We start from the raw sequence: 25,029 nt of genomic DNA, 5'->3' as shown, positions 1-25,029 counted from the left end.
AATACTGTATTCTGTGCCTCATTTATAAGGCTTCCATAGAAAGAACTTCTTTTAAAAAAATAAAATAAAAAATAAAAATCATTGCCATGTTGCTTAGACTCTGGGACGAGGTATAAGAATGTTTTAAAAGTGTCAGTGCTTTTTACTTCACCCCAAAGCCTCACTTGGGGGTAGTTTTAACAGATAATAGCTAACGAACCAAAGACAAAAAAACAAGTATACATTTCTACACAGAAGTGCTTGATTTATTTCAAATACATTTGCACAGAACTGCTTTAGTATTATAATTTAATATGATTTATCTGGACAGCTGTTTGTTAAGGCTCTGGTTCTTCAGGTGCCTCAAACACTCTGGTTACGTCTGGTTTCTTGGCGTGCTGTCTAGCCGTATTGCCCGTGTTATCCTCTGTATCCGTGAGTCCGAGCTGTAACAGGGTGCGTGCTGTGATCGCATGCTGGCCGATGCACGCCATGTGTAAAGCTGGGGATTATAGAACAGTGGATCATTTAAAATTCACTATTTACCAGTGTTTTTTTTTTTTTGTGACAGTTAAGATATTCATATGTGTACAAAACAGTAATACAACTCCACTAAAACCAACAAGAAGTGTCCAGTAGATCCCACCAAAGTTCTTAAACGTACTGTATTTTTAAGTTTCTTATAGTTGCCTTTGTTTTTTCACGAGACGAGGAGAAAAACAAAAGCAGAAGAAAAAAAATTAAAATAAAACTTCAAAAGGAAAGGAAAGAGAAAAAAAAAATTAAGCATATTATTAAGCATGATGTACTAACACATCCAAACCGAAACCCAATTTGGCAGCAAAACAAGAATGAATACAGAGGAGAAAAATAAATAACTAAACAGAAGGGGGGGAGGAGGAAGAGAGAAAAACAGTCCAATGTGGAGAGAAACAAAGCTGTCAAATTTCTAACCGGTCAAATAACACCAAAGCTCCGAAAAAATTTGGTGTGCTTGAAAATCAACTCAATGTGAAATCAACCAAACAGAATGAAAAAGATTCAATATTACAAAAGACTGAACTCTGGTGCTGATTTCAGCAAACAATCTGGGTGTGAAAACTTCTTACCTGACCGTCCTTTCTTATCCCGAGCATGAAGATCAGCACCCAAGTGCAGCAGGGTTTTTATGGTGTTCGTGTGTCCTTCCTGAAAAACACACCAGACCAGAGAGTGAGTTCTCTAATGGCCCTTTTCCACTACCCTTTTTCAGCTCACTTCAGCTCGCTTCAGCCCGACACGGCTCGCGTTTCGACTACCAAAAACCAGCACGACTCAGCTCGCTTCAGCCCTGCTTAGCCCCTAAAACTCGCACCGTTTTGGGGTAGGGCTGAAGCGAGCCAAAGCGAGCCGAGTGAGGTTGGGGGCGTGAGCAGACACTCCCCTGTGCACTGATTGGTGAGGAGGAGTGTCCTCACATGCCCACACACGCCCCGCGAGCGCGCTGGGATCTGTAAACACCGTAAACCCGGAAGAAGAAGAATTACGAATTATGAGAATTTCTGAAGCCTTATGCGCCTCGCCTCATCTATATGCTCTTGCCAGTATCTGTTGGCGTTGTCGGTGACAACAAGCCACAGAACCAAGACCAGCAACACTAACGACTCCATGTCCTCCATGTTTATTGTTTACTCTCCGGGTCGTGAGACTACCGCTTAAAAGCTCACTGATGTCACTGTTTGCGCTGCTTAACGACATCACCTGACGTCCACCCACTTTCGCTAACTCCACCCAATGTGTCCACCCACTTCCAGCCAGCACGGTTCAGCGCGGTTGTAGTCGAAATGCAACTCCAACAGCCCCGCTCAGCCCGACTCAGCACGGCACGGCTCAGCCTGACTCAGCCGCGTTTGTAGTGGAAAAGCGGCATAAAAGCACTGTACCATAACACTTACCATTAGAGATAGTAATGGAGGTTTGTCCCCTTTTTAGAAATTATATCCAAAGGATTTACCACTTTACCCGACGTTAAAGATGTGACTGAGAGAATCTAATGCATATTAATTCAGCCTTTCATCAGACCCAACATTAAGCCAGTCCAAACTCTGAAGCAGATCTTATCACAACCACAAGCCCGCATTCCAAAAAAGAAAACCATGGGCGTCGTGTACCAGATTCCTTGTAAAGACTGTAATGCTCGGTATATTGGTGAGACTAGACATTCACTTGATACAAGAATAGAAGAACGTAAGGCAAGTGCTACCTCGGCTTTAGCAGACCATGCTAACAGCCTGAGCCATGATGTAGCATGGGATAACAGCAATGTACTCACTTTACTCATTTCTCAAGACCATCGGTTAAAGAGAAAAATAGCCGAAGCATGGATGATCGCTAGTGATAGCAATGCACTAACCAACCAGAGACTGGGACAGGAAAATACCTGAAAGTTCTCACACACACACACATACATACATTTTATATATATATATATATATATATATATATATATATATATATATATATATATAATTGAGTCGTACATGAGCTGATAGTCGATGAGGCACATAGCACCGAGTTGACTATAAGCCACATTCGACAAGATTGAGTGGAATAATTGTTTTATTCTATCCACATTCACTGGATTTTGAGAAACAGAGCATTTTTATTTTTTGCAAATTCAATCAATAAAAACTTTATACAAAATGTCAGACAAAATAATTTCCGCTTAGAATGTAAACAAACCGGCGAAATGACAGGAGCGATTTGTGAAAAATGTTATAATAATAATTCTTGAAAAAAAAAAGATACGTTCTTACCATCTAATAGTTTTATTCCATATTCTGTTGCTTTTTTTATTTTTGGGGTTTTATTTTCGAGTGGAGTTTTTATTTCGTCCTCGGTTGGTTCAGTAACACGCGCCGCCATTTTGTTTTTCTTCTTCTTTAGGATTTTTTTTTGGTGGCTGGCAAACCAACTTAAAGGTGCATTATAGCCACCGACTGGGCTGGAGTGTGGAACAGGAGATATTTGGGGGGGAGAGATACCCTATATTCTTGCAGCTCTTTCTGTTTCTTTTAAATACTTGATAAAGCGCTATATCTGACTTGATGCGCGCCGCCATTTTGTTTTTCTCTACTCACGGTATATGAGCTGATATCCTAGTCGTAGAGTCGCCAGTCAGAGCGTATGATTGCTTAGATTCAGTGAATGTGGATAGAAATATATATATAAATGAGAATTTTATGTAAGTTTTTTTATCCCTCGCTGGCTGAAAGGCCCGAAGGGGGATTATGTAATGGTGATTTCCGTCCGCCTGTCCATCCTGGGAAGGGTGCTCACCTTCTGAAATCAACTCCTCTCACAATTTTTGGACGAATTTCTCAAAGCTTGGCAAAAGGCCTTGTTATATGACAGTAATACACATTGTGATTAATTTCGTTTGTGAAAATTTGACCAGAGTTTTGACCCTTGATTAAATAACTTGTACTTTGACAATTTCATGAGTTGTACGTTCTACTACAATCAACTCCTCTCACAATTTGTGGAGGAATTTCACCAAACTTGGCAAAAGGCTTTGTTATATGACAGCTATACACATACTGAAATTTTGTTAAATTTGGGCAAATTTTACCAGAGTTATGTCCTTGATTATTAACAAACTTGTACTTTGGCAATTTCATCAAGGTGTGCTTGCTTTCTGAAATCAACTTCCCTCACAATTTTTGGAGGAATTTCATGTAATTTGGCAAAAAGTTTTTATCCCCCGCTGGCCGAAAGGTCCGAAGGGGAATTAGGTCGTAGCGATGTCCGTCTGTCCATCCGTCCTAGGAAGGGTGTTCACCTTCTGAAATCGACTCCTCCTACAATTTTTGGAGGAATTTCACAAAACTTGACAGGATTCTTTGTTATATGTCGGTAATACGCGTATTACAATTTCGTTAAATTCAGTCGCATTTTACCAGAGTTATGGCATAGTTGCCAGTGGGGGATCTTGTGCTCTCAGAGCACTCTTGTTAGTTTATCATCTCGTAGCATTTATCTATCTATTTATTTATTTTTCCCTCTCTCAATTCACTGTTTCTTGTAAATTATTTTATTTTACAAGCCCGTGACCCATCATAACGCATGTGACCGTTTAGTTGTCGTTGTTATTATTTTTGATTAAACCGGTTTGTTGACGTTTGTAAATACACTTTCCATTCTGTCTGGCCCATAGGTCCGAAAGCGCAGAATAAAACTTCATAAATTTATGTGGAAGACATATTTTCATTGATTGAATTTGAGAAATTGTTCAAAAAAGCCTTGACCTTAGCAGCATAATGAAGAGCTGTGAGCTCCAACGCTGTGGCTCTCACATTCACGTCAACGCTAAGCTCGTGGACGAGGAAACGCAGCGACTCCTCTTGGGCTGTTACAGAGGCTTGGTGTAAAGGTTGCGCTCCTAGAATATCTACAGCAGTTGGACAGGCCTATGTACGACACACACACACAAAATTAACTATATTTTTATTTAGTAATTGAGGTTCAAATAAATTTGCCAGTCATATTGTCTTTTACTTGGTGCTTCTCCAGCAGCAGCTTGGCTACATCCAGATGTCCATTTCTCACAGCGTCCATGAATGGTGTAACTCCACAGCTGTCTTTCTCATCAGGCTTATAATCACATCTGAATAAGACAAAAGAAAGTTGGGTTTTTCACTACCGTTTTCTAACACAATTAACAGAGATACAAACCTGCTCGGGCTACACAAATCTCAACTCTTACATTCAGTCGTTTGGATAAATCACATGAATTTTACATCCGACACAAATAAAAGCAGCTCTGAGATTAGACACATTTTGTTTTTTTGTTCCGAGTCTCCAGGGTTAGTGCTGGCGTTCGTAACTTTCAGGTTTATGAAATGCGAAAGTCTTCAGGACAGAGGATTTTGCCCTCTGCGTTTTCTCAGTAACATAACAAGCTGCAATTTTGCTTTATTCACAATTTCAAGAGCGAGAAAGAGAAGCCGGTGAAGGAATGGCTATTTATACCTATTATAACGCAAATGATCACAAGAACTAAACTTTGCGGACATCCCACTACCTTAAATGTTACTATAAACTAAAAAGTACAACGTGTCGTGCTTTAATTACAATTTAAAAAACTGCAATAATTGGAAAATCGCTGTGGAATAAGAGGAATATGCGCAGTTATCGGAAAATAATCCACAACTGGGTGGTGTGATGCGGCTTGCAAGAAGCAGTCAGTGGTACTATGCCATCTTGTCTTGTTTTATTCTTTATAGGTTGCCTTCTCAACACTGTATGATCACAATATCATCGTTTGTCCATATTGTGCAGCCTTATAATATTTCAAACAGAATATACAATATCAGCCACTGACCTCTCCAGAAGAATCTTGACAACTTCCAGACATCCATGCATTGCTAAAAGACAAGTTGGGAATTAAAATAAGGCAAAAAATAATGTTTATCATGTTACATTGATTGATTATCTAAATATTAAACAGTAATAGTGGTAGAGTAGTTAGCTGGATCGAATATCACATTTTATTCAATCAACGTTCATTGAATATGAGCAATCGCACGCTCTGATTGGCTACTCTACAACTACGATATCAGCTCATATACCATGAGTAGAGAAAAACAAAATGGCAGAGTACATCAAATCAGATATATCGCTTTGTTATCAAGTATTAAAAAAAAAAGACACACAAATAGTGAAAAGAATATAGTTCCCCCCCAGTATTTCCTGCTCTACACTCCAGCCCAGTCGGTGGCAGTAATGCACCTTTAAGTTGGTTTGCCAACCGCCAAAAAAAACCCTAAAGAAGAAGAAAATGGCGGGAGCGTGGTATTTTTTTTAATTTTTATTTATTTTTTTTGTTTGTTTGTTTTCGTCTTCCCAAAAACTTTATTTAGAACATATAGATACAAACAAACAAGGCACTTCAAAGTCACATACAGCTCCTTCTTTTGGTTGAGCAAAATAAAAATAATAATATAATAAAATAAAGAATAAACAAAATATAAATGGCTCTCTCATATTAACTTAAAGGTATCAAGTAATGAAAACAATTTAAGGGCTTTTTTTTTTTTTAAATCATTAATCAGCTTTAACAACTTACTAAGGACCTTAAGCTTATTCCTCCACCTAATCAGACAGGGTTAAATGGCGGAGCGTTTTGCTGAACCAACCGAGGACGAAATAAAAACTCTACTCGAAAACAAAACCCCCAAAAATACAAAAAAAAAAAGAAACACCATATGGAACAAATGTATTGCATGGTAAGAACGTATCTTTTAAAAAAACATTTCAAGAATTATTATTATTATAGCATTTTTCACAAACTGTTCCTGTCATTTCACCAGTTTGTTTATGTTCCAAGCAGAACGTTTGGACGTTTTGTATAAAGTTTTAATTTATCAAATTATATCGTTTTGTATAAAGTTTTAAATTTATCAAATTTGAAAAAGATAAGAATAAAAATGGTCTGTTTCTCAAAATCCAGTCAATGTTGGATTGAATAAAACAGTTATTCCACTCAATCTCGTCGTACGTGGCTTATAGCGGACTCGGTGCTATGCGCCTTCTCGGCTATCAGCTTATGTACGACTCGATTTCGTGGAATAACTGTTAAATATCTGAAAAATAAAGAGCAATCCAAAGAAAAAAATAATTTCCAGCTTATTATATAAAAGCGGGCGGCACGGTGGTGTAGTGGTTAGCGCTGTCGCCTCACAGCAAGAAGGTCCGGGTTCGAGCCCCGTGGCCGGCGAGGGCCTTTCTGTGCGGAGTTTGCATGTTCTCCCCGTGTCCGCGTGGGTTTCCTCCGGGTGCTCCGGTTTCCCCCACAGTCCAAAGACATGCAGGTTAGGTTAACTGGTGACTCTAAATTGACCGTAGGTGTGAATGTGAGTGTGAATGGTTGTCTGTGTCTATGTGTCAGCCCTGTGATGACCTGGCGACTTGTCCAGGGTGTACCCCGCCTCTCGCCCGTAGTCAGCTGGGATAGGCTCCAGCTTGCCTGCGACCCTGTAGAACAGGATAAAGCGGCTAGAGATAATGAGATGAGATGAGATTATATAAAAGCCTAAAGAGCCGACAGAGCTGGTAATGATAACACTTTACTTAATAGCAATCATTATCATCATAATAGCTCTTCGGGTTACATGGCACTTCTTGCTGTGATGCTTTTGGGAAACTCGGGCCAGAACAGCGACATGTAAGGATTTGTTGCATGGTGATGGTTTTCGCAATGACAATCATTTTCTCTGCCTGCTGAGTAAAACGAGCTTCTTATTTCACTTTTATGATGTTTATTACAACCCCGATTCCAAAAAAGTTGGGACAAAGTACAAATTGTAAATAAAAACGGAATGCAATAATTTACAAATCTCAAAAGCTGATATTGTATTCACAATAGAACATAGACAACATATCAAATGTCGAAAGTGAGACATTTTGAAATTTCATGCCAAATATTGGCTCATTTGAAATTTCATGACAGCAACACATCTCAAAAAAGTTGGGACAGGGGCAATAAGAGGCTGGAAAAGTTAAAGGTACAAAAAAGGAACAGCTGGGGGACCAAACTGCAACTCATTAGGTCAATTGGCAATAGGTCATTAACATGACTAGGTATAAAAAGAGCATCTTGGAGTGGCAGCGGCTCTCAGAAGTAAAGATGGGAAGAGGATCACCAATCCCCCTAATTCTGCGCCGACAAATAGTGGAGCAATATCGGAAAGGAGTTCGACAGTGTAAATTGCAAAGAGTTTGAACATATCATCATCTACAGTGCATAATATCATCAAAAGATTCAGAGAATCTGGAAGAATCTCTGTGCGTAAGGGTCAAGGCCGGAAAACCATACTGGGTGCCCGTGATCTTCGGGCCCTTAGACGGCACTGCATCACATACAGGCATGCTTCTGTATTGGAAATCACAAAATGGGCTCAGGAATATTTCCAGAGAACATTATTTGTGAACACAATTCACCGTGCCATCCGCCGTTGCCAGCTAAAACTCTATAGTTCAAAGAAGAAGCCGTATCTAAACATGATCCAGAAGCGCAGACGTCTTCTCTGGGCCAAGGCTCATTTAAAATGGACTGTGGCAAAGTGGAAAACTGTTCTGTGGTCAGACGAATCAAAATTTGAAGTTCTTTATGGAAATCAGGGACGCCGTGTCATTCGGACTAAAGAGGAGAAGGACGACCCGAGTTGTTATCAGCGCTCAGTTCAGAAGCCTGCATCTCTGATGGTATGGGGTTGCATTAGTGCGTGTGGCATGGGCAGCTTACACATCTGGAAAGACACCATCAATGCTGAAAGGTATATCCAGGTTCTAGAGCAACATATGCTCCCATCCAGACGACGTCTCTTTCAGGGAAGACCTTGCATTTTCCAACATGACAATGCCAAACCACATACTGCATCAATTACAGCATCATGGCTGCGTAGAAGAAGGGTCCGGGTACTGAACTGGCCAGCCTGCAGTCCAGATCTTTCACCCATAGAAAACATTTGGCGCATCATAAAACGGAAGATACGACAAAAAAGACCAAAGACAGTTGAGCAACTAGAATCCTACATTAGACAAGAATGGGTTAACATTCCTATCCCTAAACTTGAGCAGCTTGTCTCCTCAGTCCCCAGACGTTTACAGACTGTTGTAAAGAGAAAAGGGGATGTCTCACAGTGGTAAACATGGCCTTGTCCCAACTTTTTTGAGATGTGTTGTTGTCATGAAATTTAAAATCACCTAATTTTTCTCTTTAAATGATACATTTTCTCAGTTTAAACATTTGATATGTCATCTATGTTCTATTCTGAATAAAATATGGAATTTTGAAACTTCCACATCATTGCATTCCGTTTTTATTTACAATTTGTACTTTGTCCCAACTTTTTTGGAATCGGGGTTGTAAGACTTACATCATTGCCATAACCCCATGAGTGATGAATAACATCTCTGACCCTATAAAACTTGACTCCGGTATTTCGCCAACTTATGATCAAAGGAAATGAAAGCAATCTTTATTACAGCTAATGTTTGTTAGAATAGTATCTCGGAGCTACTTATTTAATGAATTATATTGTAAATCATAATAAGCACATGGCTGTTTATAGTACGAAATACAATGGCATTGTATTTTTGGCATTGTGATGTACAAATCTATGCTATATTTCTCAGTTAGAGTGGATTATTTTCGGTTCTCCTGCTGTCCTACCAGCGGTATGTAGAGGAGTCCGGCGTGTCTTGCTCTCGGTCCTCCACACTTCCGGCCGGACGTACAGAAGGTGCTTTATCACGGCTGGATCACCCTCTCGACATGCAATATGGAACGCGTTCCAGCCGTCTTTATTCTGCAGTGTCGGGTCAGCACCGTGGTCCAGAAGTACTCTGATAACCTCGAGGTTGTGGCGTGTGCAGGCCATCATCAGAGGAGTCCTGAAAGGATTTGTGTAAATTGATTCATTTCCAGTAAATCCATGTGCTTTATTCCTGTTATACCAGAACAATTTGCCAGCGCTTATAATTTATATTTATTAAAGAATGACACGATATTTATCAGTTTATAGTTACCGCTAATGTTATGGAAAAGTTACAAAACACATTCCTGTTATCTCTTATGCTACAGCAGCAATAGTCTATAGCAATAGCAATAGTCCTTCCCTCACCAGCCTCTTTTGTTCTCTTATTAATTATACAAAAAAACAAAACAGTTTATCACAATACTAAGAAGACGCAAAAGCACACAGTTCTCTGTCCTGAAGATTTTCCCGTGAAGGACAACTTACTGACTGTTACAAAGCACCGACATAGGCGACTCCTTCCAGAAATGTGAATAAATGTCTCTTTACAGAAAACTTAACCACACCAGCAATTATTTTTCTTTGCACGTTTTTAACCAGTTTATTATTAGGCAAGATTATGTGTAGCGTCTGGCATGTAAGTTCCAGTGTTCCAGCCGTGAGTGACAGAAACTATAATTTATTCAAAGGAATGCGTTGATATAAACCTCTGATTTACAGCAGCACTACAATCAATCAATCAATCAATCAATCAATCAATCAATCAATCAATCAATCAATCAATCAATCAAGGCTTCATTTACCATCGATATGTACAATAAGTCAAAGACTTGTAACAAATACATTCAAACTAATAAAGGAGCCAAATTAAAAATATTTTAAAAAAAAGGATTAAGTTACCAGAGAGGCGTCTACAATTATCGACAGTCCATAATTATCAACACCTTTTCAGATTTACCAATAAAAAACAATTTTACAAAGGTGAGTTTCAGTTACAACAGTTATTATTGGTTAATTAAATCAACTGTAAGACCCGCCTCGCCCTTTGATCTTGTCATCTGATGACGCAGCTCGTTACCTGAGATGGAATTTTTTTCAGCACGATCAGTAATTTGAGGAAAACCCGGACGTTATCATCGCAGATAAGCATGGTGGAAAGGTCATGGACATGTTTTTACTCCTCAAATTCACTGATATTTCATGATCTCCTTGTCGAAACCTACTTTGTTTCTTACTCTTTTATTTGACAGTCGCTGTTTTGTATCTAAACGCGCGTTTGAGAAGTCACGCGCGTGAGGTGTCGATAATGGCGATCACTTTCACCGGTGTCCACCATTATCAACACGCTGTGGAATTAAGGGACATTTACAACTGTTATGGATCGATCTTTGTGGAACATTGTTGAAGTAGATGAAGTACTTTAAAAAAAAATAAAAGTGCTGTGAGTTAAAATTTTTTTTTTTTCTGATTCATAACAGAATGGAATGTTTATAGAGTATTTGGAATCTGATTGCAATAAATAGAATTGGACCAGAATTAAATTCCTATCATATAAAAAAGTACATGCTTGAAATATTCAGATTTTTCTATTCCATTCAGAAAAAAAACAACAAATATATATTTTTTGCAGTTTGTTGTAAATATCTACCACATACAGTTAGGTCCATATATATTTGGACACTGACACAAATTGTTTTTTTTTTACCTGTTTACTGAAACATATTCAAGTTATAGTTATATAATGGACATGGACATAAAGTCTAGACTTTCAGCTTTCATTTGAGGGTATCTACATTAAAATTGGATGAAGGGTTTAGGAGTTTCAGCTCCTTAACATGTGCCACCCTGTTTTTAAAGGGACCAAAAGTAATTGGACAATTGACTCAAAGGCTATTTCATGGGCAGGTGTGGGAAATTCCTTCATTATGTCATTCTCAATTAAGCAGATAAAAGGCCTGGAGTTGATTTGAGGTGTGGTGCTTGCATTTGGAAGATTTTGCTGTGAAGAAAACATGCGGTCAAAGGAGCTCTCCATGCAGGTGAAACAAGCCATCCTTAAGCTGCGAAAACAGAAAAAACCCATCTGAGAAATTGCTACAATATTAGGAGTGGCAAAATCTACAGTTTGGTACATCCTGAGAAAGAAAGAAAGAAAGAAAGAAAGAAGGAAAGAAAGCACTGGTGAACTCATCAATGCAAAAAGACCTGGACGCCCACAGAAGACAACAGTGGTGGATGATCGCTGAATAATTTCCATGGTGAAGAGAAACCCCTTCACAACAGCCAACCAAGTGAACAACACTCTCCAGGAGGTAGGCGTATCAATATCCAAATCTACCATAAAGAGAAGACTGCATGAAAGTAAACACAGAGGGTTCACTGCACGGTGCAAGCCACTCATAAGCCTCAAGAATAAAAAGGCTAGATTGGACTTTGCTAAAAAACATCTAAAAAAGCCAGCACAGTTCTGGAAGAACATTCTTTGGACAGATGAAACCAAGATCAACCTCTACCAGAATGATGGAAAGAAAAAAGTATGGCGAAGGCGTGGTACAGCTCATGATCCAAAGCATACCACATCATCTGTAAAACACGGCGGAGGCAGTGTGATGGCTTGGGCATGCATGGCTGCCAGTGGCACTGGGTCACTAGTGTTTATTGATGATGTGACACAGGACAGAAGCAGCCGGATGAATTCTGAGGTATTCAGAGACATACTGTGTGCTCAAATCCAGCCAAATGCAGCCAAACTGATTGGTCGGCGTTTCATAATACAGATGGACAATGACCCAAAACATAAAGCCAAAGCAACCCAGGAGTTTATTAAAGCAAAGAAGTGGAATATTCTTGAATGGCCAAGTCAGTCACCTGATCTCAACCCAATTGAGCATGCATTTCACTTGTTAAAGACTAAACTTCAGACAGAAAGGCCCACAAACAAACAGCAACTGAAAACCGCTGCAGTAAAGGCCTGGCAGAGCATTAAAAAGGAGGAAACACAGCGTCTGGTGATGTCCATGAGTTCAAGACTTCAGGCAGTCATTGCCAACAAAGGGTTTTCAACCAAGTATTAGAAATGAACATTTTATTTACAATTATTTAATTTGTCCAATTACTTTTGAGCCCCTAAAATGAAGGGATTGTGTTTAAAAAATGCTTTAGTTCCTCACATTTTTATGCAATCATTTTGTTCAACCCACTGAATTAAAGCTGAAAGTCTGAACTTCAACTGCATCTGAATTGTTTTGTTCAAAATTCATTGTGGTAATGTACAGAACCAAAATTAGAAAAATGTTGTTTCTGTCCAAATATTTATGGACCAAACTGTATTACAATATCAGTAGACATTTTATATTTTGGTTCGAGGAATGACATGTGACCTTTGACCTGGATTTTCACGTGGTTATAATGTCAATTCCCTATTGATATTTATTGGTAAACTACAAAACTAGAAATTAATACAAACAACAACGACTGATTAACAAAATGTGATCTACGAAAATACTGAGAAAGTGGGTAGAAAGTGGAATAAAAGATTTTCTGACGCAGGTTAAACATTATCAGTTAATTTGTTTACAAACATTAGAATTACTTCCTCATTTACGTACGCACCGACATCGATATATTTATATAAAAGATATTTTGTACTAAATACAAGTCTATGTAAAACAAATTTTAAATAAAAACTGTTTTATTAATTTAATACCACATACTGTTTTTTTTTAATATAAATAGTCATCTGGATGTCAATAATTGTGGAACAGTGTCACGTAATCTGATACGCTAAGTAATCAGGAATCAACTCTTTTTTTTTTTTTTCCAGTGGAAGTTTGAGTAATTATTCATGAACAATTTACATATTGAAAATCTTTTCTACTTTTGCAACAGCCGAAAGATTGTTAAGGTGTCGATAATTGTAGCCGCCGCTCTATAATAGATAAATATCAAATATATCATTATATCAAGGAGGTCTTACTATATCTTCTTCTTCTGGCTGCTCCCGATTAGGGGTCACCACAGCGGATCTTTCGTCTCCATTGCTCCCTGTCTTCCGCATCCTTCTCTGCTACACCTGCCACTTTCATGTCCTCTCTCACCACATCCATGTATCTCCTCTTTGGCCTTCCTCGTTTTCGTGTGCCTGGGAGCTCCATCCTCAACATTCTCCTTCCAACATGCTTTGCCTCCTGTCTCTTCGTTAAGGGTACGGTCTCCAATCCGTACATCACAGCTGGTCTCACTACTGTCTTATACATCTTACCTTTCACTTTCGCTGGGACTTTCCTATCACAAATGACTCCTGAAATCCTTCTCCAACTGCTCCACCCTGCCTGCACTCTCTTTCTCACCTCACTATCGTAGCTCCCATTTTCCTGCACAGTTGACCCCAGGTACTTGAATTCACCAACTTTCTTTACGTCTACTCCTTGCATCTTCACTACACTCTCATCCCCATTCTCGTTGATGCACATGTATTCTGTTTTGCTACTGCTCACCTTCATTCCTCTTCATTCCAATGCATACCTCCATCTCTCCAAACCTCCTTTCTACTTTCACCACATATCACAATATCATCTATAAACATCATGTTCCATGGTGACTCTTGCCTCACTTTGTCCGTCAAGCTATCAAGGAGGTCTTATATAAGACATTAAATTTAAAAAATTTAAAAATTAAAATGTCGACAATCAGAGCTGCTGTTAGAGAAAATTAATCAACCCCTTCCCAAATCAGATTAGACAATTCAACAGCACTGTGGTTTAATTAGTATATATAATCAGGGAGCATATGTAACCTCATCTCATCTCATCATCTCTCGCCGCTTTATCCTGTTCTACAGGGTCGCAGGCAAGCCGGAGCCTATCCCAGCTGACTACGGGCGAAAGGCGGGGTACACCCTGGACAAGTCGCCAGGTCATCACAGGGCTGACACATAGACACAGACAACCATTCATACTCACATTCACACCTACGGTCAATTTAGAGTCACCAGTTAACCTAACCTGCATGTCTTTGGACTGTGGGGGAAACCGGAGCACCCGGAGGAAACCCACGCGGACACGGGGAGAACATGCAAACTCCACACAGAAAGGACCTCGCCGGCCACGGGGCTCGAACCCAGACCTTCTTGCTGTGAGGCGACAGCGCTAACCACTACACCACCGTGCCGCCCATATGTAACCTACTTTGCAAAATTTGCCAAGTCTTGTTTCTCAGTATTAACCCTTTATTTACATCCCAAACAAATTATTTTTACTTGTTGTAATGTCCGCAATCACCATTTTCACCAAAAAAAGGAAATGCTAAATATCGCATGTAAAAACATGAAAAAATAAAATCATATATCCGTATCACTTAAGTCCATTATAACATCTGTATTTTTTTTTTTAATTACCAGTTTACTAACGGGGCGGCACGGTGGTGCAGTGGTTAGCGCTGTCGCCTCACAGCAAGAAGGTCCTGGGTTCGAGCCCCAGGGCCGGCGAGGGCCTTTCTGTGCGGAGTTTGCATGTTCTCCCCGTGTCCGCGTGGGTTTCCTCCGGGTGCTCCGGTTTCCCCCACAGTCCAAAGACATGCAGGTTAGGTTAACTGGTGGCTCTAAATTGACCGTAGGTGTGAATGTGAGTGTGAATGGTTGTCTGTGTCTATGTGTCAGCCCTGTGATGACCTGGCGACTTGTCCAGGGTGTACCCTGCCTTTCGCCCGTAGTCAGCTGGGATAGGCTCCAGCTTGCCTGCGACCCTGTAGAAGGATAAAGCGGCTAGAGATAATGAGATGAGATGAATCAGGGAGCATATGTAACCTCATCTCATCTCATCTCATCATCTCTCGCCGCTTTATCCTGTTCTACAGGGTCGCAGGCAAGCCGGAGCCTATCCCAGCTGACTACGGGCGAAAGGCGGGGTACACCCTGGACAAGTCGCCAGGTCATCACAGGGCTGACACATAGACACAGACAACCATTCATACTCACATTCACACCTACGGTCAATTTAGAGTCACCAGTTAACCTAACCTGCATGTCTTTGGACTGTGGGGGAAACCGGAGCACCCGGAGGAAACCCACGCGGACACGGGGAGAACATGCAAACTCCACACAGAAAGGACCTCGCCGGCCACGGGGCTCGAACCCAGACCTTCTTGCTGTGAGGCGACAGCGCTAACCACTACACCACCATGCCGCCCATATGTAACCTACTTTGCAAAATTTGCCAAGTCTTGTTTCTCAGTATTAACCCTTTATTTACATCCCAAACAAATTATTTTTACTTGTTGTAATGTCCGCAATCACCATTTTCACCAAAAAAAGGAAATGCTAAATATCGCATGTAAAAACATGAAAAAATAAAATCATATATCCGTATCACTTAAGTCCATTATAACATCTGTATTTTTTTTTTTAATTACCAGTTTACTAACGGGGCGGCACGGTGGTGCAGTGGTTAGCGCTGTCGCCTCACAGCAAGAAGGTCCTGGGTTCGAGCCCCAGGGCCGGCGAGGGCCTTTCTGTGCGGAGTTTGCATGTTCTCCCCGTGTCCGCGTGGGTTTCCTCCGGGTGCTCCGGTTTCCCCCACAGTCCAAAGACATGCAGGTTAGGTTAACTGGTGGCTCTAAATTGACCGTAGGTGTGAATGTGAGTGTGAATGGTTGTCTGTGTCTATGTGTCAGCCCTGTGATGACCTGGCGACTTGTCCAGGGTGTACCCCGCCTTTCGCCCGTAGTCAGCTGGGATAGGCTCCAGCTTGCCTGCGACCCTGTAGAAGGATAAAGCGGCTAGAGATAATGAGATGAGATTATCAACTTAAGTTTAACATTTAAGTAAATACAGAAAATAAAAAAGCCGGAAATATTTGACACTATTGCTACAGAACTTGAGAATATTTATAGCTTGTCTACATTCCAGAACTCAGCTCACAATCTCTCATTTCAGAAATTTCTGTGATCCATTTATTACTAAGCTGCTAGCAGTTTTTTTTTATATCCAAACTACATCAAGAAGTCACACTTTGCCTAAGGATTCAAACACAAAACACGAAGATAAAAGCAGTTATTGGTAACACGTATTATGACCAGAAATAAAGCAGAATGAGCGTTTTCTAAGAGCATGCATATTAAGCTACCTTCAAATGTGTCCACATGTTTATGACGCAATGAACTCTATCATTTGATATTCCGTATTAATGAATAAGTAAAAAACGAATTCGAAATATTATATTTGACAGGTTTCAAATTTTCATCTCATCTCATTATCTCTAGCCGCTTTATCCTGTTCTACAGGGTCGCAGGCAAGCTGGAGCCTATCCCAGCTGACTACGGGCGAAAGGCGGGGTACACCCTGGACAAGTCGCCAGGTCATCACAGGGCTGACACATAGACACAGACAACCATCCACACTCACATTCACACCTACTGTCAATTTAGAGTCACCAGTTAACCTAAGCTGCATGTCTTTGGACTGTGGGGGAAACCGGAGCACCCGGAGGAAACCCACGCGGACACGGGGAGAACATGCAAACTCCGCACAGAAAGGCCCTCACCGGCCACGGGGCTCGAACCCGGACCTTCTTGCTGTGAGGCGACAGCGCTAACCACTACACCACCGTGCCGGTTTCAAATTTTGTCTTATAAAAAAATATAAGCATTATTAAGAATTAGCATATTAGCACAAAGCATATTTACAGGATCTGTGCAAGGATGAGGAATCCGTTGTGGTACGTGGTTGTGTATGGAGAGTGCAAGCATCAGACATTTCAGTAACTCTATAACTAACAGGTTCACTAGTTATCTACAGTTTGTAAGAAAGAGTTATATTCTTAATTATGGCAGACGTCTGAGACAAGCATGCAAACGTACACATAGGCAAAGATAGATACACAAAAAAGCGACTAACTTGCTGAAATATTTTCGCAACAAATCTCAGAGTTATGGGACCCCAACAGAAAATCAGTCACCTTGTGAAACTGTGGGTGGTAAAAGAGAGCAACTGGACTTGCTTGAGATGCCGACAATCCAACATTATCCCCACTAGCCTACGCCTGTATTCAACCGTCAAAGGACACAGAGCTGAAATAATCCTCCAGAAAGCCCAGAAGCAGCTGGGCAATTCCATGTAAATGTCAACCTCACCATGCAAAAATAAAGCAGCATGTAATACATCAAAACCACTCCCAGAGATCTCACCTAGGCCTGTATTTTACAGATGTGAATAAGTTGAACCAATTTGTAACCAACCTAATATGTCACTGTCAGTCTTTCTTTCTTATAATGTAAAACCCAAGCTAAAATCAACTTTGATCATGTACAATTCTGTATTATTGCCACAAGCCACAGAAATGTATGCTAAAATCCACAAAACAGCAAAACAATAGCCATCCTAAATATTATTTAAGAACTTTGGTAGTTTTAGCTGATATTTAGAGAGTTTTTCAAAGGGTTATGGTGGTTAAATTGCTGATTTTCTAAACATATGCCATGTCTATTTCAGACGCGTCACATCCATAACGGAATTTCGTCACATCCATAACGCTGACTTTTCCTTCCGAAACTCTGCATGAAATACAAAATATTTTAAACAAAGATTTTTTAATATTCACCTTGGACCCCTCTATCAAATGGATCTCTCCATTTCGACATTAGGTTTACAATTTCACAGAGTTTGATAAAAATGTACAGTCATCCAAGAAAAGTGATACTTTTTCTGTCACATCCATAACGCATCTTTTATTGGCATTTTCTGGCATGCCCGAGATGTACTATGGGAATTGTTCTTGTTCTATCACTTCTCCAGTATGGTACAGCCTTAAAATATGCAACACCTGTTTAAATACTGGGAGACGATAAAACATGCACTGGGTCATTTGTTGCCATTTTGAGTTCAAGTGTCACGTCCATAACGCTGGAATTGCTCAGCTTCTCAACGAGAGAGTGAGACAAGTACATTTCACCATCGATGCTCTCCAGAACAGGACTGAACTGATGTTTGAAGAGTTGACAGTACTTCTTCCCAGTGAAGTTTTGGAACGAGTCTCTGAGTTCGCTGAGAAGGCAAGGCAAGGAACGACAGATGTGCAAATTTCAAACATTGCTGTCTAAAACCACCTCCTCCAGCAGGACAGAAGTGCTGACTTGGAGGAAGAAATCTGACCAGGCTACACAACCGGACATAGAAGAGAAATGGGTGAAGAACTTATCCGACAGGGTACTCACCCAACCAGAGAAAGATGTTTTATCCAAGGGACTTAACTTTGCAGTTTCACCAGAGCGGATACCAGTGGTAGACCTCATCACAGCCACAGAGTCAGCCATCAGAAACAACAATCTGACCAATACAGAGGCAGAACACCTTAGACTGAAGATATCAGCTGCTCTGCCCAGTGCAAAAGCACCCCCCTCCAACCTCACCAGCCAAGAAAGGAGGGCTCTTACATTGCTTCAAAGAGACCGGAACATCACCATCCTTCCTGCTGACAAAGGGAGATGCACAGTGGTGCTAAACACAGCGGACTACCACTCCAGGATGACCAGTCTCTTCAGCGACACAACCACCTATGAAACCTTGAGGCGAGACCCCACCAGTTGTTACAAAAAGAAAGTTGTTAGCTGCCTGCAACAACTAGAAAAGGACCAAGCCATCAACCGATCTCTGTAGTACAGATTGTACCCTGGGGAAGCCGTTCCTCTCATATACGGACTCCCCAAGATTCACAAGGAAGGAGCTCCACTCAGACCTATCATCAGCAGGATAAACTCTGTCACCTATAACATTGCCAAACACCTAGCCACCATCCTGGCTCCTCTTGTTGGGAATTCAAGCAAATCCAGTTGCTCTCTTTTACCACTCACAGTTTACTATGACCTGGATGACTGAGAATCTTCACAGACATGTCACCTTGTTAAACACTTTTTTTCATCAATCTTGAAACAAACATCTCATCTCATCTCATCTCATCATCTCTAGCCGCTTTATCCTGTTCTACAGGGTCGTGGGCAAGCTGGAGCCTATCCCAGCTGACTACGGGCGAAAGGCGGGGTACACCCTGGACAAGTCGCCAGGTCATCACAGGGCTGACACATAGACACAGACAACCATTCACACTCACATTCACACCTACGGTCAATTTAGAGTCACCAGTTAACCTAACCTGCATGTCTTTGGACTGTGGGGGAAACCGGAGCACCCGGAGGAAACCCACGCGGACACAGGGAGAACATGCAAACTCCGCACAGAAAGGCCCTCACCGGCCACAGGGCTCAAACCCGGACCTTCTTGCTGTGAGGCGACAGTGCTAACCACTACACCACCGTGCCGCCCATTGAAACAAACATACTTTTAGATAAAGAATCTATAGAGTAACAAACTCCTAAAAGTAAAAAGTTATGTCGGTTGAATAGACTGAGCAGCACACCACACCACCTCTGAGGTTCGAACTGATCCCACTCAGTAGTTTAGGTCCTTTTAGGGTTAAATGGGTATCTAATGTACGAACCATGCTTTTGACCTGAGTGAAAAGGTTGTGTGCCACAAATAACACTGATTATAGATATAATAATTGCATATTAATGATGTAATACTTTTATACCAATTTCCGATGTGGTTTCAGGGCTCTTTTTATGCGCAAAGTTCCCCTGCATAATTAACTATGAAACAGCAGCCTACAAACATAACAACAAGTCCAGCTTTCAGAGGTGGACACAGTACCCAACTTCATTACTTAAGTCAAAGTACAGATCCCACCAGTCAAATGTTACTCCGATACAAGTGAAAAGTTGTACAGTCGAATTTTTACTCAAGTTAAAGTACTTGCTTTTAAAAATACTTAAGTATTAAAAGTACATTTTCCGTCAATGCATTGTTGTATTATTGCCACAACGCTTACAATACAGAATGCCGCTACCAAGGACAGAAATGTGGATTCACAAAATGAACGCATGCTGTGCCATCATGGTGGTTTAATGTTAAGCTACGTAGCTAGTCAGTGAAACTCCATCTGATGCTAGCAAACTCTTTTCAATCTTGAAATCATACTGGGTAGCTAACGCTACTAGAAAAGAAACATTTCTACATTTTGTTTATTTGGCAAGATTATGCTAAAACATTTCTGAAAGGACTTCAGATAAGTTAACGTTATTCATCTTAGCGTAACTCTGTTTTTACATGCTAACTAACAGTGTCCAAGTTAACTAGCTGTGTGTTAACATTAGCCGTGGACAAGGCGATGGCAACTTGGCAGGAAAATCCATAGAAAGTCATTTGACTAACCAGACTGCATAGCTATTGCAACATTATCGCTAGCTCTAAAAGCTCAGATGACTTCGTTGCAAGCTTTCTCTTGGAATAAAATGTTTATATCCCTCAACACAGGTCAGACGGCGAGTTTTTGTAGGCTGCGATGTGGTTCGTTTTCAGCAAACAAAGCAAACTTTTAAAACGAAATGTATCTTTAATCCTTTCAGAAAACTGAAACATGGGTTCTATTTAAAGCCATGGGTGTGTGCGTTCTCCAGAAGAACCGCCTCCTTCCATTCTGCCATCAACCGATCATGTTAAATAATGCTGCTGAGAAATAAGTGAACTTGATTTGATACAGTCTATGGATGTGACGTGACCCTAGTGATTATTGATAGGCTGTCTCAGTGTCACCTGCGAAAAAAACATTCACATTTTAGAAAAGAAAACTAGAAAAGCACTCGGAGAGCGCAGACCTCCGCCAAGAATCCTTTAAAAAAATCCGGGTTCCAGAAGGTGATCCGGATCACCGCCAAAATTTAATGGATTGTTACTTGTGCCCAGTCACACCTCTGGAAAAAAAATTCAGAGCAGTCCGTTCATTACTTTTTCCGTAATGTTGCTAACGGACAAACCAACAAACAAACAAACCAACGCTACCGAAAACATAACCTCCTTGGCGGAGGTAATAATAATAACTAGAATGCACTTCCGGAGAAAATGCGAAAGTGTGCTTGCTCAGGCACGCCGCCATGGCGACCCGGCAAGAGAGGCGACCGCACGCCCACACGACAAGTTTTGTGTCAACACGCGAAAGTTTGGCCAAGACACAAGGCGGATTCTCATACGGAGATGACAGGCTGGCAAGGCTCTTTACAGGGACATCCCAGAGCATCACTAACATGAAAATTTAGATGTAATTCTAAATCCGTAAAGAGATATGACCCAAAACATGTTTTTGCTCATTGTGGCGCCCCCTAGTGGCCAAATGACACCAAATTTGATGAGGGTACGTGAACTGGTGCCCAAAGTCATCTCAACAAATATGGTCTTGATACGTCAAAGCGTTTCTGAGATATGAGCCAAAATACGTTTTTGCTAATTGTGACGCCCCCTAGTGGCCAAATGACACCATATTTGATGAGGGTAGTTTGGATGGTATCCAAAGTCATGCCACTAAATATGGTCTTGATACGTCAAAGCGTTTCCGTGATATGAGCTCACTTCCTGTTTGGTGGTGTCGCCATCGATTTTGATTGGCTGCCATGGGCGAATGCTTCGACGTATGACAGCGAAAGGAATATCATTCATTAGGCATGGACTGGAGATCATGTGTACCAAGTTTCGTGATGATCGGACAAAACATGCGGCCAGGGTCACTCTACCTTCACTTTGGACAAAATTCAAAATGGAGGAAAATCTAATTGGCGGAGAATGACCTCATAGGGTGCGTTGGAATCGTCCACCTCCAAGGATTCCAACGGCACCAGAGTTATAAAAATCGGACATATGGATCAAAAGTTACATGCATGAACACATGTACGACTGTGATCAGTTGGTGGCGCTAGAGCGTGAGACGTACCAACATGAAACTTGACGAAATCAAACAGGGTCCACTCCTCTATCAGTGTACCAAGTTTTATGACTTTACACCTTACGGTTTGGCCTACAGAAGGAAAAATCTGTTTGGGCGCGCGACGCAAAATTAATTTAAATGGGGAAAAATTAATCCTTTAAAAAAATCTGGGATCCAGAAGGTGATCCGGATCACCGCCAAAATTGAATGGATTGTTACTTGTGCCCAGTCACACCTCTGGAAAAAATTTCAGAGCAATACGTTCATTACTTTTTCCGTAATGTTGCTAACAGACAAACCAACAAACAAAAACAAACAAACAAACAAACCAACGCTACCGACCTCCTTGGCAGAGGTCAAAACAGTCACTTCATAGTAACAAGTAACGAGGAACTTGCTAGAAATGTAGTGGAATGAAAAGTACAATATTTGTCTTTCAAATCTAGTGAAGTTAAAGTCATAAGTTTCCAAAAAAATAATAATCAAGTAAAGTACAGATACTCAAGAAGTGTAGTTAAGTACAGTACTCAAGTGAACATACTTTGTTACTGTCCACCTTTGCCAGATTTATGAATTTATATTTGAACTTGTAAATTATTACCAAAAACAAGACTTGGCAAATTTTGCAAAGTAGCCTCCAAATATATAAATGTTATTTACCAGCTGGGAGGTCCGTATCATGAAATACTGTGGACGAGGTCTTGAAAGTACTGAGCAAGGCCTCAGGGCCGAGGTCAGTATTCAAGGCCGAGGTCACGGTATTTCACCATACGGACCGACCTTAAGCTGGTAAATAATATATTTATATTTTTCTTTACCAAATTCTAACAGAAAACGAGAGCGCCCGAAAGGGAAAACCGGGCCGAGCCACCATTTTGAATCCTCGTTCACGGCTGTAATGCAAATGGCTTCCTCCTCAGCATACAAGTGCACTTCCATGGCAGGAAAAAAACCCTACATTTTGCCACCTATGTAGTCCCCTATTTATACAAATAAGCCTAGGTCACAACTGGACATACGATTTTTTGGCCGTGCGATTTTTGGCGTTTCCCAAATCGCTGCGTTTTTTTTTTGTTCGTGGAGAAAGACGCACGTTGGCCGTAAGTTTGTCTTGCAACCTGAAAAAAACGTAAGCGCCCGTAGAGTTTGTTTGACATGACAAAGAACCTCTGCGGCCGGTCTGCGGCCAGTTTACGGCTCGAAAATCAGCACGTCACACGCGCGCCCTCCGTGCGTTTCTTGCGTTTTTTGCATGTAGACCGGCTGTAGGAGCATGTACAGCTGGTTGTGACCGAGGCAATAGGAATCATTCAGGATTCAGCCATGTTTTTGCTCGGCGTTAGCAAGTTACAGGTTTTTAGCTTTCTTCTGGAATGTTTTCTTTTATTTCTTCTTCCTCAGGGTAGTAAAACTCGCTTTCGCTGTGAACACTGTCGTTATCGCTATCCATGCTGTAAAATTAATGCTATTCTCCTGAGAAATGCTGGCAAAAATTTATAAAATTTTTGATAATCTTAGAAATAAATCTTATTAAAAAAAAGATAAATGTTGACAAAAAATTCTACTATGTTTGTTGTTGTTGCGAACAAGCGAGTCGCCAGAGGTCCGTAACCGGGGTCCGTACCGTAGGATACGGACCCGCTCGCCAGCCAATCAGAGCGCAGGATTTGATGCACCGAGAAAAAAATAAAAACAAATACTGCCTAACTAATACCTGTGACTAGTGTTTATGTGGATGTTGTTTATTGTGATGTAAGAAAACAAACTATGAAGCTGATTAAAATAAAAAAAACAAACAAAAAACATTGCCTCCTTCGAGCCGGATTCGAACCAGCGACCTAAGGATGTCAGCTTGCACCTCTACAGTCCTCCGCTCTACCAACTGAGCTATCGAAGGGCATGACGGGTAGTTCTGCATTACCCTATATCACAGCATAAACGGATCCGAATCTTTTGAACCAATTCCCTTCAACTCACTGTCCAGAGTCGACTCGGAAACACCAGCAATTTTTGGTAGATATTACTGTACTATTACTCTTGCAGCGTAATTTTATGTTTCCCTAGAAACGTCTTTTCAAAAATATTTGCCACAGTTAATGTAATACGGACAATGCTGGTCATATAATATTCGGTTTGAAAATGGACGTTTGGGAGTTGATTCAGTCGGTGAGCTGAACAAATGATTCGACTCATTGAAAGGATCCAGTCACTAGTACACGAAAAGCAATGGAAAAAGCAGCTTTAATCAACTTCAAAAATTATTATAACGTTTAACTTACCAGTCTGCCTTCTTCAGACAGTCAATTTTTGCTCCTTTATCGATCAGATACCGAACACATTGCTCGTGACTCATGGAAGAAGCTTCATGTAAAGCTCGTTTATAATCATTATTATACAGTTCAACGTCCATTTCCATGTCCTCAATAAAATACTTCACAATATCTAAATGTCCATGCCTGGCAGCATAATGCAACAGAGTGTCTCCAGATTTCCCCAAATGGGCATTTATAGACTGTTTAATTTCACTAATTTCCTGTATTTTCTGTTTAATCTTACACAGATGTCCATCCTGAGTCAACTTGATTAAGAGTTTAAATATGCTTTCATCAGCCATTTTAAAACTTAACTATAATAACAATCATGTAGCCGATAATTATAACTATAATTCATATATAAACACGACACACGAATTTCCTTCTTGGATTTTAATGTTTGTTGTTGTGATATGTGAAGCAAGCAGCAACCTGCACACCATCGATTCAAAATGGCCGCCAATTTCTTTTTCAAAGTAAACCAACATGGCTGAATGAGAGGACTGAAGTGTCCTCGATGCTAACATGGAAATTAGCTAACTAACCTAGAAGAAGCCTGTGGTGACACTTTCCATGACTTTCTGTTCATTTTTATTGTATTTTTTTAACAAGAACAGCAGGCTATGTGTTTACAAT

General features: G+C 40.7%; 1 protein-coding gene and 1 non-coding gene across 3 annotated transcripts; both read right to left on the bottom strand.

Annotated features, from left to right (window-relative positions):
- Positions 1-223: 223 nt before the first annotated feature.
- Positions 224-24,790, bottom strand: ankrd16 (ankyrin repeat domain 16). 2 transcript variants are annotated; one of them, XM_060903320.1, is made up of 7 exons: positions 24,361-24,790; positions 9,194-9,414; positions 5,342-5,384; positions 4,516-4,624; positions 4,266-4,427; positions 1,089-1,167; positions 224-481 (listed from the first exon to the last, which is right to left on the bottom strand). In XM_060903320.1, exons 1-7 carry the CDS (start codon positions 24,693-24,695, stop codon positions 318-320), a joined length of 1,113 nt encoding a protein of 370 aa, XP_060759303.1. In that variant the 5' UTR covers positions 24,696-24,790; the 3' UTR covers positions 224-317. The 2 variants fall into 2 exon arrangements, with proteins under 2 accessions (XP_060759303.1, XP_060759304.1); XM_060903321.1 differs by lacking the exon at positions 4,266-4,427.
- Positions 23,892-23,978, bottom strand: trnay-gua (transfer RNA tyrosine (anticodon GUA)). The gene is given in 2 exon segments: positions 23,892-23,927; positions 23,942-23,978. It is a non-coding gene; the product is annotated as a tRNA-Tyr (tRNA).
- Positions 24,791-25,029: the final 239 nt, after the last annotated feature.

This window comes from Neoarius graeffei, chromosome 21, assembly GCF_027579695.1.
Source record: "Neoarius graeffei isolate fNeoGra1 chromosome 21, fNeoGra1.pri, whole genome shotgun sequence".
In the NCBI taxonomy this organism is placed as follows: Eukaryota; Metazoa; Chordata; class Actinopteri; order Siluriformes; family Ariidae; genus Neoarius; species Neoarius graeffei.
Note: the sequence above shows the minus strand (reverse complement) of the source record. Positions and strands in the feature narration are given on the sequence as shown.